This window comes from Equus quagga, chromosome 17 (genome assembly GCF_021613505.1).
Source record: "Equus quagga isolate Etosha38 chromosome 17, UCLA_HA_Equagga_1.0, whole genome shotgun sequence".
NCBI classification, from domain to species: Eukaryota; Metazoa; Chordata; class Mammalia; order Perissodactyla; family Equidae; genus Equus; species Equus quagga.
The window spans coordinates 13,773,351-13,789,234 of record NC_060283.1 but is presented as its reverse complement, the minus strand read 5'-3'; the positions used below and the strand labels follow the sequence as shown (position 1 = coordinate 13,789,234).

Here is a 15,884-nt window from a genome sequence, read left to right as displayed (position 1 = left end):
CAGCATACCTCCTGGTTAACAATGAGCAGTAGTGGCTAATAAATGTTAATCTCATAAAAGTAAGGAAGAAATAATGCCTGGACTACCCAGGTCTGAAACTCCAGTTTTTTCACACATTTGTTAAAACTCTGTCTATCAAAAGGAAAATAATTTATGAAAACAGCTGAGACTACAAACTACTAATCACTGTATTTTACACCCAAACATCAAGGAATAGACGTTATTGCCAAAAGTGGCAAATTCTCTTGCTGTGCCCAAGGAAAGAGCAGAGCTGTCAGAGAGAGAACAGGAACCCACCCACAGCTCTGTAAGATATCCATGGGAATAGATCTTCAGAAATTCTCAGGGACTCTCCCATCTTGAGATGACCTCCACCTTCATAAGCCCCCTCTCTTTTTTCATGTCAGGACACTTCAACATTCTGTCCAAATGCATTTTCATCCACAGCATCCCCTTACCAAAGTCTCAGCAGGGGCACTGGAGGAAGCTGTCCTCCTGCTCTCTCAACCAGGAATCACTACTGTGAATTCAAGTTCCCCCAATTTCCATAACACACAGTGTTATAGCCAATCCCCCACTCAACTCAACCATATTAGTTTGCTATGGACCTGTGAGCCCATATGAAGGAATTACTGAAGAGAAAGGCCAAGCAGACTGCCCCTGCTAGCTTCCTTCTTGCTTTCTCTCTGCTGAAGCTTTTAAGGACCATAACGAATAGCATCGCTCAGGCTTTTAAGGACCATAATGAACAGCATCACTCTTCTCCATGCAAATTCTGAACCAATTAAGAGAGAAGAGGTAGGAGCAAGGCATATAGCAAAATACCACCCACATCACTGATAGAACTGGGTACGGCAGAGCATGATTCATGCTTGAAGGTAAATGATCTTCTTCAAACTGAACCCAAGAACTAGACAGACTTAATGACTTAGTTTTAAGATCTACATTAGGGAGGAGTAGAGCAGAACCTGTGCAATAGGCAAAGAAGAGGGCGGAGCAGAACTACACACACGCCATGACTTATCCAAAATTCACTGATCACAGAAGGCATCCCTCCTCCAGGAGAAGAGGGAACAGGAGTGTTACTCAATGGATATCCCTTCATAGGGAAGGAATCATCATGAGTAGAAAAGAAACATCCCCACCAGTCCTCTCCACAGATAAAATCTACACATAGTGTTTACGTTTCAAGAGACCCAGAATTGTCAATAGATGCTGAAAGCACAAAGCCATATTACTGGATTTGATTAGAGGCCACCTATTTCTAGCTATCCTGGGATGCTCTAAAAGAGGCCTTGCCTTATTCCTCCTTTGTTCCCAGCCTCATTAAGATCATACAGAATTCCAAACATTTAATAACGAGTATGCCACCGCCACCGACCAATCAGAACAGACACCCAAACAATCAGAACCAATGCTCGACCAATCAGAAGAGATGTCCGACCTATCAGAGCAGACCCTGGCCGGTATCTCATGTAAGAATGTCCGCTCAGAATAGCAGCCTTGGTTGTTTGAAAACCTAGATAGTGAGGATCCTGAGAGGAAAATTTGGGGGAGCATGACAACAGCAGAGAGAATTTGTATAAATATGACAGTCCCCTCTAGGGAGCTTAAGAAAGTAGGTTTGTGGACTCTCTGCCCTGTGCTTTCTGGTTAGAGATCTCACCTCCAATTCTGCCTTAAGACTTGTGCCCTATGCTGGAGCCCAATGCCACAAATTTGTCACTTCCTACTGCCTTAAGTTGTTTCTAGCTAAAACACAAGACCTTGGCTCTTGGTTATGGTTTTATCAAGCTGAAGCATCCGTATTTACTATAGCTGCCTGTTCTCCCAAACAATATTTTTCACAGTTACTAGTGAATAACATAGACTTTGTTTTAACTTATTTCTTTTTTTACTTTCTTTCCATAGATTATTAGCTTTGTCAATAGAGAGAGATCAGGAAAGTCCAATCTCCTGACAAATCAGGAGACTTCTGTGAAAGCACAGCAGCCTCAATAGCCAGGAGTAACCCAAACTAGGTGTATAAGAGTCCTCAGGATGCTGTAACAAAGTTCAACAAACTATGTGACTTTAAATAAGAGAAATTTATTCCCTCATGGTTATGGAGGTTAGAAGTTCAAAACCAAGATGTTGGCAGGGCCACACTCCCTATAAGTCCTCTTGTGGAAGATCAGTCCTTGCTTCTTCTAGCTCTGGAAGCCCCAGGCATTCCTTGGCTTGTGGCAGCATGACTCTAATCTCTGCCTCTGTCTTCACATGGCCACCTTCCTTCTGAGTCTGTATATTCATGGAATTCTTCTCCCTGTCTCCTCATTCTATCTTCTTATAGGGAAATCAGTCATATTGGATGAAGGGCCCACCCTAATACAGTATAACTGCAGCTTAACTAGATTACTTCTACAAAGACCCTGTTTCTAAATAAGGTCACATGCACAGGTAGCAGGGGTTAGGACTTCAATGTATCTTTTGGGGCGATACAATTCAACCCACAACACTTGGAGAAATGACTGCTGTACTGAGTCACTTTACATTCTCATGATGTTAGGCCTGATTTCCTGAGTCCCTTGCCCTGGATCCAGCACTGTTAGAGCCTTTGGATCCAGATATAGTCCAAATTGCTTCTTTCATTTATTTCTTCTCTGAGCCAACACACCAGGCCTCCAGACCCCACTAAAGATGCCAGTTCCCCATGAGACAGGAAACTTGGGAACAAAAAGTGATTATAACTATATAATAAGAATACAATAATTAGAATGGACTGAGTTCTAATCCCACTTTCTTCATGTACTAACTCCTACCATGGGGAAGTTGATAATCTCAGTCAATATAAATGGACACAATATTTAAATGAGAAGGTATTATGAAGTTTCAATAGCTGTGTCTAGGAAATCAGTTAACACATGACTCATAGTAGGTGTTCAATTCATGCCAGTGTCCTCTCCCCAGTTACCCTCACACTGCATGCTCTGGGGACATTAAAAGGGCTTCAGACACTGACCCTAGGTCTTCCTCGAGTGTATAAATATGTCTTATTGGGTCTTTTCAGTGACGTTTGCACCATGGGGAAGAATTGCACCCAAGTCACCTGGTTCCTCCTGCTGGGGCTCACAGAGCAGGAGGGGCCAAAGGGCACCCTCTTTGTGTTCTTCTTATTCATCTATTCAGTCACCCTCATGGGCAACCTGGGCATAATCACCCTGATCCACACAGATCCACAGCTCCACACACCCATGTACTTCTTTCTGAGCGTCCTTGCCTTCATAGACTCCTCTTTCTCCACGATAAACACCCCCAGGTTGCTGGAGAGCTTCCTCACCTCAGTCCAGTCCATCTCCTTCAAAGGCTGTGTGGTGCAGATGGCCCTCATGACTCTCCATGGTACTGCTGAGTGTCTGCTCCTGGCCATCATGGCCTATGACCGATTTGTTGCCATCTGCCACCCTCTCCTCTACCACACCATCATGTCTCAACATCTCTGTGTCCAGCTGGTAGTGGTCACCTACGTGGCTTCTGTTGCCATTTCAGGTTTACTGACTTGGTACATCTTCAAGCTGCCCTACTGTGGCCCCAACGTCATTAACCACTATTTCTGTGACATCCCCCCTATGCTTCAACTTGCCTGTGTGGACACTTCTGCTGTTGAAAACATCATCTTCTCAACTTGTGCCCTGATTATCCTCTTTACCATCACCATTATCCTGATGTCCTATGCCTACATCTTTGTGACTATCAGCAGGATACGTTCCCTGGAGGCTCAGAGCAAAGCACTCTCCACCTGTGCCTCCCACCTCACCATCATCTGCCTCTTCTATGGCACCATCACCTTCATGTATGCTCAGCCAAGCTCTCGCACTTCCATGGAGCGGAACAAAGTTGTGTCTGTCTTCTACACTGTGGTCATCCCCATGCTGAACCCTCTGATTTACAGCCTGAGGAATAAAGATGTGAAGACTGCTTTAAAGAGGAGATGCGTTGGCAAGCTGTCTGTGTAACCAAGTGTGGAGCATTCTATCCCAAACCATAGCATGCTAGCCACAACATTAACATGGATGGTATTAGCACTTAGATAGAGTGAACTATGTGCCAGCACCATTTTAAAGGCTTTACACACATCAACTCATTTTCTCTTCAGAACAACCATATGAAATTGACACTATTATTATCTCCCAGGAATCTGAGGCACAGAGAGGCTGTAACTGGCCCAAGTTCACACCAATAATAAAAGGCATTGCAGAATTTAAATCCAGGCAGTCTGGCTCCAGAAATCTTATTCTCAACAAACACTTATTCCCTCTTTCTGATGACTGCATCTCACAAGTGGACAATGGGCACTGTTTTCCTTAAATTCAATATATCTTAAGGAGGGACTGGACCATGGAATTAGAAAGTGGTATGAGAGGAACCATGGGCTTTGGAGCCAGCACATCTGAATTCACACTGCCTCTGAGTGACTCCTTTCCTTGGCACCTATGTGATTAAATCAAGGTACACAGCCCCCTGATTCAGTTTTCCCAAATGAAAATGGGCATTCACATACATCTCAACTGGTTATTGTAAGGGTCCCATGAGAGTAAAGGGGCTCACACAGGGTATGCCACAAACAATTATTCACAAGCTGTTGGTTTTTTATATTCTATGGGGAAACCTCTTCATACAACCAAATATTCTTATACGTCAATGTCTCTTAAGAGTGAGATCATAGGGGCTGGCCCCGTGGCCAAGTGGTTAAGTTCGCGCGCTCCACTGCAGGCAGCCCAGTGTTTCGTTGGTTCGAATGCTGGGTGCGGGCATGGCACCGCTCATCAAGCCACACTGAGGCAGCGTCCCACATGCCACAACTAGAAGGACCCACAACAAAGAATATGCAACTATGTACCGGGGGGCCTTGGGGAGAAAAAGGAAAAAAAATAAAATCTTTAAAAAAAAAAAAGAGTGAGATCATATTGTGTAGCTATGATATTAAATGACATTTAATTAAATCATGGGAAAGTTCTTCATTTCCCAGTTCTCTTTTTTCAGCTCTTCTGAAGTCAAGGTTAAAGTCTCCATTTGATACTAGTCTGACTTTAAATCTTCCTTAATCCAATCTCGCTCTTTAACAGAGAGAACAAGCCTTAGCACTTAACAGTAATTGGCTACAATTTAATAACGTTATTTTGCTTTCATTTTTGTTTATCAATATGTCACTTTTTATTATGGTTCTGATAAAAAGTGTTTTCTTAATAAACAATTATTTAAAACAGTACAGTTTCTTGAAAAATCACAATACAGGTGATGCAGAAGGAAAAAAATCACAAAGAAGGTAAACAAATTACTTTAGAAAGATGGATATAGATAATTCATATATTTCAAAGCATTTGCACATTTGTTCTTTTATTTGATCTTCATCAAACACTGTAATATAGGTAAGCCAGGGATTACTACAGATAAAACAAAATAATAATAATAATAAATCAGAGAAGTTGAACTGACCAGCTCTAAGTCTCACTGGGCAGCAATAAAATAGCTAAGAGTAGAGAACCCAGGTGTCCTGTATCTTGATGGAAACCCCTGAACACATTTCTCACTTTCATTTCAGAAAACATGAAAGTTCTGGATCTTTTTGGCTACAGGAGTTTTCCTTGCTGGGTTTTCCCATTTAACTTCTCATAGGGTCTCCCTTGAACCCAAATGCCCATCCTCTGTCTCAAACCCCTGGAAAACAGGCAGTGGGATGAATCCCTCCTCTTCCAGGAAGCCTCTTGAATCTGCTAGGTATTGTCTTCCACTGTCAACAACAGAGAGTGGACTATGACAGTCTGAACTCCTAAGGTCTTCTGATGAATTCTGCCTGTAAGAGTCAAAGAAGTTTCCCAGAAGAGGTTACGTTTAAGATGGACTTAGAGTGATAATAAAGATTTTCAACCTGACAAAGGAATCATGGAGAAGTTGTCCACGTGTGTTCTAAATTGTGATGGAATCATGCTTAGCAAAAGGCTGGAAATAGTTCAGACTGGTATGGAGACTCCATGAAGGCAATGGAGATCCAGGTGTCTTCTGTCTTTCTGCTCCAGCATCTTTAGCATATATCTTCTGTCATGGGCTGAATTGTGTGCCCCCTAAAATTGATATGTTGAAGACTTAACCCCCAGGGCCTTGGAATGTGACTGTATTTGGAGACAGGGCCTTTAAAGAGATGATTAAATTAAAATGAGGCTGTTAGGCTGAGCCCTAAAACAATCTGACTGATGTCTTTATAAGAAGAGGAATTTGGACACGCAAAGAGAAACCACGGATGCACACATACCAAGGAAAGACCATGTGAGGACACAGTAAGAAGGTGGTCATTTCCAAAGGAGAGAGCTCTCAGAAGAAACCAAACTTACTGACACAGCGATCTTGTACTTTAAGCCTCCAGAATCATGAGAAAGTTAATTTCTGTTGTTTGTCACCCAGTGTATGGTATTTTGTCATGTCAGTTCAAGCATACTAACACTGAAAGCCCAAGAAGCTTCTATATTCAAGACTGCCTCTTAGCCTAACATGGCTGCTGAGGCTCTAGCCATCAATTCAATTTTTTAAAAAGAAAGCTGGAGGAATGAGGAAAAATTGCCAACTGTTTATCCTTTTTTTTGGTGGTCTTTCTAATAACAGCCAATCACAACCATTTCCCTATCATTGGCCAGAACTTAGTCACATGAGAGTCATGTGTCTGCAAGGGAGGCTGGGAAATATAGTTATTAGCTGGACACATTGCCACCTGGATATCTTGGGATCCTGTGTTTAAGGATGAAGGGGAGAATGAATGCTGGATAGGTATCTGGCAGTCTTGGCCACACCTTCCTTACTGCCTACTGCCTAGAGCAGAGGATGGCAGAGAACTGAAGTCTCACCCACAGCCCTGTTGCACCCAGCCAGTAGGTGTGTGGACAGCATAATAAATTTAAATTTTTTAGCCAACATAAAAAATTTGATGAGATTATGTTTTAAAACTCAATTTTTCTGGGAAGAAAAACTGAAATAGATCACTCCAACAGCCTTATTCCCAGCACAGCCATAATCATCTAGTGCTGAGCCAAAGATGCTGCTTTAAACAGGACACAGATTCTCCAATTCTCCCCCACCCTCACATTTCCCCACCACTATTTTTAGAGTGTCTACTGACTTTCTATCATGCCTGGTTTTTTCCCAATAGCAGAGAAAATGTAAGGTATTCCCATCTCTAGCAAAAGTGAGAAGAGAAACATGGACCTAGAAGTCTACATGTTTCAAGACAAATAGCCAGTGCCTGGAACAATTCCTAACACACAGAAGATGCTCAATCAGTACTCTTTGAATGAATGAAGATGATACATATTTTTTGGATGTGAAGAATATCCCTATAGGTATAATATTAGCTCACCCCAAAAAAGCAAAAAAATGGTGTATCCATGTAGATAGAATAAGACCTATCTTCTTCATTCATTGAAGATATCTGAATGGCCCTTTAAGGCATTTGAGTTTGCAACCCTTGGCCCACAGGGAGAATTCTTGACTCTTTAGTATTATCTTACAAGCCTGTCCCAACTTAACTTTCCAGGGAGCACCCTAGAGTTCCCACCAAACACCTAGCCTAGCATGCACCCAATGACCTGGCCTGGCCTGAACAGGGCATGTATTTGCACATAGCTCTTACTTTGCTCCCCAGTGCCTTGAATGTGTTTCTTCATCCCTTTGTCAGCCTGACAAATCTATTCGTTATCATCCTAGTCCCAGCCAAAATGTAACTTCTTCTGGGGAACTTCTCAACTCCTACAGATAGAATTCATCATTCCTTCTCTGTGCTCTGGTTTACCTCTGTTACAGAAAAAAGTTTAAAACTATCAGAATCCAAAGATTGAGTGCTGAGTGAAAAAAAGGAAAAATTTACTTTCAAGCAGGAAGTCCAATCCTACACAGTATGGGAAAACTTCATATTTGAAGATGTGGAAGGAGAAATGGGGTAGTTTTCTAAAGTCAGAAGACCATGAACTGTTCTTTCCCATATTAGGAAAGCAAAGTCCCTGGGTGTTACTGATTGGCTGCCAACCCCTGAGTTTTAATTGGAGAATATTTGGCTTGGTTGGAGGTGGTCATCTGTGAACACATGGTACCTGGTCCAAGTCTGGCTGTGGTGTCAAGCTGCCTCTGAACGTGCATGAGGTTCCCAAATCAGAAGGAGTCACCCAGGTAGCAGGGTACTCACTTGCAGACTAAGAGACCAAGTCAAGGCTGATTGCTTACCTCAACACCAGCACTCACACACTGCACTGTAAATGCCAATTTGTTTTTCTTCTCCATTAGACATGAGTGCCTGGAATATATTGTCTTTTTTTAATCTTATGTCCCAGTCACCCAGCCCCTGGCCCAGTGTTGGATACTGAGAGAATGTTCAACTATTGATTGTTCTTTGACTTAAATGAGATAATACAGCAAAGTGCCTAGCATAGTACCCGACACATAGTAGATGCCCAGCAAATTATAGTTCATGTCAGAAGAAAATGTGAGGCCAAATTATAGGTGGAATATTTTTCCCAAGAACAGGGAGGGATGCCTCTAGCTAAATCTCAACACAACCCCTGCCGAGTTACAGGGCTGCATCTTTCCCATAAGGAGTTGCTACCCCTCTCCTCCAAATCAGCAAGCTGCACATGTGAGCCATTTTCCCACGGAGACAGCAACCTGGAAACAACCAGCAGTTATCCTTGAGATGGGATCTACCCAACTGTGTGGGACGAGTGGGAGCAGGGGGTAGTTCAGAGTCTCATTTTGCCCTAGGTTTTATTTTTGCCTTCATTTTGCAGAGAAGGTCACCATGCAGATGGGAAACTTTGGGTTAGCCTGTGGGGTCCAGAGCACAGGCTCTTACCTCAGCTCTGGGAAACCTTGTTATCACTCTGAAACCTGTCTCTCTGCTCCTTTAAAGACTCTGCTACCACAAGTCCTCTTTAAGGCTGTTTATAATAATTTTGTGTGCAGGCTTTGTGTTCCCAGCTAGACCGTGAACTCCCTAAGGGTGGGGAGTGTGCCTAACAGACCTGGGGGTTTGGAATCAGGGCTCAATGAAATCTGATTGGAAAGTTACAAAATAGACCTGTCCAAATCCCAACAGCTCTGCTCCCCAGCTGAAGACCCTGGAGACCTGGGTTCCTGCAAGAAATTCAGAGGCAAGCTCACAGTTTTATTTCCTCTGATAAACCCTATCAGCTTCTGCCAGCTTCCTCTTCATGGGCTGACCCCTCCCAAACAATTCTGGTAGAGTCAGGTTTGACAAGGAGCTTCTGGAGCTCTAGGGCAGCTGCAGAGGGAATGGGAACAGGAGAAAAAAATGGATAAGGCAAGGGGAAGAGAGTGGGCAACTAGCATGACCCCTCTGGACCAATCCTCTCTCTAGACCTCTCTCCTAGAGGGCTTATCTCCAGCAGGCAGTGGTCTCCACCTTGGACATGGGGCCTGTAAGTCACACCTGGAAAGGAGAGCTCCTTCTGTCTCCACCAGGATGAGTTCAGGCAGGCTCAGGACTGCAGGGGAAGGGCCATGAGTCACTGATGATCAGGAAAGAGCCAGGGAATGGGAGAGGGTGGAGCAGACGCCTCTGCTGTGTCAGAGGCCACAGGCTCACTCCTGACCTGTGTCCAAGGCCCTTCCTAAGCTCAGGTCAGGGTCTCTCAACCTTCACACTGTTAACATTTGGGGCTGGGTAATTCTTTGTTGTGGGGAGGAATGGGACTGTCCTGTTTATTATAGAATGTTTAACAGCATCCCCGACCTCTACCTAAAATGCCAGTAGCATCTACCTCTTTCTGGGTTGAGACAACTAAAGATGTCTCCAGACATTGCCAAATGTCCCCTGGGGGTAGAGAGGAATCTACGCGATTCCAAATCCACAGGACTTGGAGGGCTTGCTGGCTCTACATCCCTGCTTCATGCAAAACATAGAGTGGGATCTCAACATTCCTAATCTCCTCTCCTTCACCTATCTCTTCCTAGTAATTCCTAAAGATGACCCCCCAGGCCCTAATCACATTTACTGCTGCTTCTTTGAGGGAAGTGGGTGAGAAAGAGTATGTAAAGATCATGGAAAATTAATCAAGTTCCCCAGAATTTAGAGAGGGAAGGAAGAGCCAGGAATATATATATACATATACCATATATATACGGTAACTATGTGTGGTGATGATTTTGTTAATTAGCTTGGTTGTGGTGATTATTTGACAGTGTATATCAAATCATCAAGTTGTACAACTTAAACTTATCAATTTTTAGTTGTCAATTATACTTCAATAAAGCTTGGGGGGCAAAAATGTCAATGAGAGCTGCAGTCATCTCAAGGTTTGACTGGGTTCTACAAGAGCTGTTTTCAATGCGGCTCATTCTTGGGCTTGTTCTCAGGAGGCCTCAGTTCCCTGCCGAGTGGACTTTGCATAGGGAACCCACACAGCAGGTGGATTCCCACAGAGTCAATAATCCAAGAGAGTGAGCAGGGAGGAAGACACAGGTCTTTTCTGATTGCTATGGGTTGAATTGCGTCCTTCTCAAAGTTCGTATGTTGAACTCCTAACCCTTGGTGTAGCTGCCCCTGACGCAGGAAGGGTTAATAATCACTGGAAAAGCTTGCCAACAAACTGTGACCCAGAGGTGAGAAGGCCGGTTAGCCAATGACAGGTAAGACCTCCAGGGGGAGGCAACCTAAGACAGGCATCGGTCGTCCGGGGGCACAGATGGAGACACGATATCGGGAGCAGGAGGGGCTGTTGCCTAGGAGGGCTTGCATGCTCCAAGATAAAATATAAGAGCACAGCAATAACATGATAATATCAAAACAGAGGCCAAGGGAGGGCTCCTTGAGAAATCACTAAGAATTCTTGGCATTCGCTAATTACTTCATCCAGAACACCTGTATATATTCAACAGCTGTAAGCTATGTATATATTGAAACGCTGGTTATAATAAACTCAGAGTGGCCATCAGCCCTCTCTGCATCTATCCTGATGTGTACATTGGATTGCGACACCGACACTTAGTCCCTGAGAATGTGACCTTATTTGGAGATAAAGTCTTTACAGAGATAATCAAGCTAAATGAAGTCATTAGGGTGGGCCTTAATCCAATGAAACTGACTTCCGTATTAAAAGGGGAACTTTGGACACAAAGACAGACATGTATACAGGGAAAATGCTGTGCAACAATGAAGGCAGAGATCAGAGTGAACACCTAAAGATTTCCAGCAAACCACCAGAAGTTAATCAAGAGGCATGGGAGGCCCATGCCTCAGAAAAAACAACCCTTCTGACATCTTAATCTCACACATCTAGTCTCCAGAACTATGAGACAATAGATGTCTGTTGTTTAAGTAACCCAGTTTGTGGTACTTTGTTACAGCAGCTCTAGAAATCTAATGCAATGGCCAAGTCTCAGAAGTGACACATCATCACTTCTTCCACATTCCATTTGTTAGAGGGGAGTCACTAGGTCCAGCCTATGTTCCAGGGGAGGGAATTAAGCACCGCCTTTTGAAAGGAGGGTTATCAGAGAATTTGTGGAGATGTTTCAATACCGTCACCAGGTCTATGAGATCCCTCTGTAATCAGATGGTAAATTCCCCTCTTCTGTTTAAGCTAACTCAAATTGGATTCCTTGGTTCTGCATTCAAATGTCTTTATTAAGAGTCTATTTATGTGTCATTCTTCTCTAGTAAGTTCTTGAGGATAAATTTTGTCATTCTGCCTCCCCAGAACCCGGTCTAGGGCTGAAAATATTTGTCCACAAAGTTGATTAACCAATTAATTATGTCAGAAATAACAACACATTATGCTGATATAGCTCTTAGGACTTTACAAGGCACTTTCGTAGCAGATTACTTCAGAAACCAACTATAGAGATCAAATAAGAGAACGGCTGTGACATTTCAAAAGCATGAAATGTTATTATTTTCTCTAGAGGTGATACATTCAGTGGATAACTAACTGATATTTGTCTTTTATACCCTTATATAAGGGTATAAAACTGTTCATCTAACTTCATACATTCATGCATCAACAAATATGTATGGTCTACTAAGTATCCCATGCTGTACTAAGTGCTAGAGATGGTGTGATGAATAAGTCATTACCCTCAAGGAACATACAGTCTGGTATTAAAATCATTGTCAGACTACATATCCAAACTATCTCTGGCTGGTTCTGCCTGTAACCATCAGCCTCTCCAACCTGGGCCTTACTTACTGAGCATCCCCGTTTTCTGGGAACTGAATGGCCAGAAGCCCCTGGCCAAGCACCCCTGACTTTGAGAAGCGGCTGTTCTAGAAGAGACCAGATGATCAGATAAATACAGTTGTCTGAAGCTTAATTTTAATGTTTTGTGAATACTTTTTCCCCTTGCATGCTGCAGAGGATGTCGACCAAAGACTGTGAGTGGGTGAAAAGGAATAGAGAAATGAAAAACTAAAAATGACAAACAAGGGAAGCAATGATACATTCTCACTTGAGAAATAACTGAGAAGAGATTGCAGGGGGTTGATGTGGGTGTATGAAAATTATATGTAAATGTGACATTCATCTCAGCTCAAATTTTTACAGTCCTTTAATTTTATATACTTGAGTTTCATTCACTGGAAATATTCTCCTGGCATCTAGTATGTGAAATTATTGACTGCTAATTTCACCCATCCTCACTATCTGTTTGATCACATGATCAGGGGTGAAACATTTTTCCACTCTGGCCCTTAGCTGGATAAATAATCTTTAAGGATTCTTCTATCTTCTACTTATATTCTTAGCACAGAGAGTAATACTTTCCTTTGCCATCAGTATTTCCAAGGAATCTGCCCCAGGATTTGAATGCTCTTAGAAAGCCTAAATCCTGGTGAATACTTGGGAGAAAAAGGAGAGTATAGGAAAAGGAAATTGTGGGAAAGAATTAACCATAGAGGAAAGGATAGGAAAAGGCAAAAAAATAGTGATGAACCTGGCAAAAGATTGTAGAAAACTCCCCACAACTCCGTAGGATCCACAGAAATGCAGAGCTATAGGTCATCTGTTCCTTCCTTACAGGAGCACATACCACAATGCTAGGTATATGTTAGGTTCTCAGATATTTTAACTGTTGAGCTGAGCTGAATTGAATTCTATTCCATCAAATAAAGTTCCCAGTCCTAGAGGGGTCTGAGCAGAGGTTTGGAGCCCACTTGGATAAGATGTTGAAAACATGAATCAAGAATCAGCCAATGCCTTTTGAAGTGACCCCTGATGTCTCTTCCAAATCTGTGATTCTACATTTCTATGACAATTTAACCAGATTAGGTTGAATTGAATTCCCTGAAACCCTCAAATTTTAGGCTTAGACACACCTGAGTCTGCATTTGCAAATCCCATTGTAGCCCGCTCTGCCTCAATTCCTCCCACGTCCAATCCCCAATCATCCTTTTTGGCCTAATCAGAGGGGAAAGCAACAACCTATGAGATTCTCTGGTCCTGTGCCCTTCCTGAGATGGTATTGATCAATTTTCAGTTGACTTTTCTGTTCCTTTCTTTTTCCTCAATGTCATTTCCTTCTATTATTCAAACAATAAATATTTATTGAGTACCACTGTGTATCCTGTATGGAGCTGTATGGAATACAGAACATGACACACTTTGGTCCCTGCCCTCCAAAGTGCCGATAGTTTGGCTCTAGAGGCAAAACTGCCAGAAGTTTAGTAATTGGTAAAATGAACTTAAGGTAGTTTACAGCTAATGACTAAGTGGCATGTCCAAGGTGAAAATGCTGTAGGATTTCAGAAGAAAAGAATATTACTTTCAGTTAGGGTTGTCTGGCAGAGGGTAAGTTTAAATTGGACATTTAAGTATGGGAAAGATAAATCTTGATTGGGGAAGAAAGAAAGACATCTTAAGCTTGAAGAACAACAAGAAGATGGAAATTAGAGCAGGACATTACATGCAAAGGTCAGACTGGATGGGCCACTGGGGCAGTCCATGCTGAGAGACATGGGAGATAAAGATGAACAGTTTAGCACAGAATAAGAGGCAGCTATAACCATGTTTCTGAAAACTGTCATCCCCAGTATCTTCAATTCTTGAGGCTATAATTCAGCCACATTAACACTGGGGACTATTTATGACTGAGAGAGAAAGTGTTTTGTAATCATCAACCCTTAAAGGCTCATTTCAGCTACTTCCCACACTCAGCACCAACCTAGGAATGAAGCAAGTGCTGGCAGTAGTGAGCATTATTTACAGGAAGGTCAACAATCAGATAGCTGGAAGAGAACATGGAGTGGCATGTGGAGGTTTGAATGAGAAAGGTGGATGTAGGTGAAAGGTTCAGGTGACAGACTGTGAGAAAGGTGGAGAAGAGGAGGTGTGCCTGAGATATGATCCTTAGGAAGCAGAGACGTGTTCGGACAAAATTACTTACAACTTGCTGCCTGCGGCACAGCGTCGTTTCAGCACCTTTGTGTCTGGACAGCATTTCCTCCAGGCTTGCTCCTCCTATTGGTCACTCAGATCTGTATGCGATATCCTGTTCCAAGTCTACCTTAGATTCACCTTTTTCTTCTTCATTCCAGTCACCACTTACCAATCACAGCCATTTGCCAATCCTCAGAGAGCTGCTTAATGGATTTCTGACACCTTCCATTAAGCAGCTCTCTGAGGACTGGCAAATTGGTAAATGCTAGTGTGGACAACAGAATTTTAGGGAAACAAAAGTTAACAAGTTTAATTTAGTAGTTATATGTTTCTTTTAATATGCATTAAAATTACAACTGTTTAACATTAAATCCATGGATTTAGGAATATTTTTTCTTAAGGTAGGGTTAGATTTAGTTCATTTTTAAAAGCTTTTTAAATATTAAGTAAATATTATAGGTAGCATCTAAATTTTGCAAAAATTATGACTGACTTTTAGAAAACATGGGTTAGACTTTTTATGTTATTGAGTGACATTTCTGAAAATTTTTCCAATCCCAAATCATGGAATTTCACTGTAACATTCAATTTCCCTATAAAATGATATTCAACAAAGGCACACTGAGATGCAAATACTGGGAGCTTAGCTAAATTTGCTTACTAGGAAAGTGACTCACTGCAAACACCAGCAGGACAGAGCAGGTGGTTTGAAATCATATCTCAGCAGGATTGCAAGTTTTACCTCTGACGAATCTTCAGGATTATGAAACTACACATGCTAATTTGGTGAGTTCTTAGAGTTGTCTGTATTCAGCTCCTACCAGGTAGCTGCTTCCTTTAGATATCTAAGACAGAGGAACTATGCATGATTCTTTGAACATGGTAAGTATTCAATTGATACTATTAAGTGAATTAATAAACAGATGAATACCTACACACATGCATGAATGAGTGAACAGTAAGTATTTATATGAAAGTAAGATTTGACTATGTAATGAAGAGAGAAGATATTCAAGGTGGGATAAGAGAAAATTTCCATCTTTTCTTCATAGAGAAAGCAGTTTAAATACAAACACCAAATCTATACAGGTCATATTTTTTGAACTTCCACTAATATAAGTGGATTAAGTAGTCATTCCTGTCTCCTCTACTAATCTAAGCTCAGTCTTGCAGACCCAACAACCATTACTACTCCTGCTCCCTTGCCTGCCTCAAACTCTAGAGACTTAATAAGCCAGATATGCTCTTTCCAAGTCACATTTGTGGTTAGAGGTGATCACGTGATCTACTTCTGGCCAATGAGCTTCCAGGAGAAATTAGGTACCTAGCTTCCGGGCAAGATATTTTTTCACTGATTACAATAAGTCTACCACCAAATTTATTGTTATATAAAGAATAAATGTCCTTATCACTTAAGGCACCTTGGTTGAGTTTTCTGTTACTTGTTGCTGGGAAAATGCAATATATACATCTAAT

At 42.1% G+C, this 15,884-nt stretch overlaps 1 protein-coding gene across 1 annotated transcript; it reads left to right on the top strand.

Moving 5' to 3' along the window:
* The first annotated feature begins 3,062 nt into the window (after positions 1 to 3,062).
* On the top strand, positions 3,063 to 3,995 carry LOC124228352 (olfactory receptor 476-like). Its single transcript, XM_046642790.1, has one exon. The coding sequence runs from the start codon at positions 3,063 to 3,065 to the stop codon at positions 3,993 to 3,995; it is 933 nt and encodes a 310-aa protein (XP_046498746.1).
* The last annotated feature ends 11,889 nt before the right edge of the window (positions 3,996 to 15,884 follow it).

What these genes read in the sequence shown, in the direction of transcription:
- LOC124228352 (XM_046642790.1), top strand. Translation starts at nt 3,063, where the DNA reads ATGGGGAAGAATTGCACCCAAGTCACCTGGTTCCTCCTGCTGGGGCTC.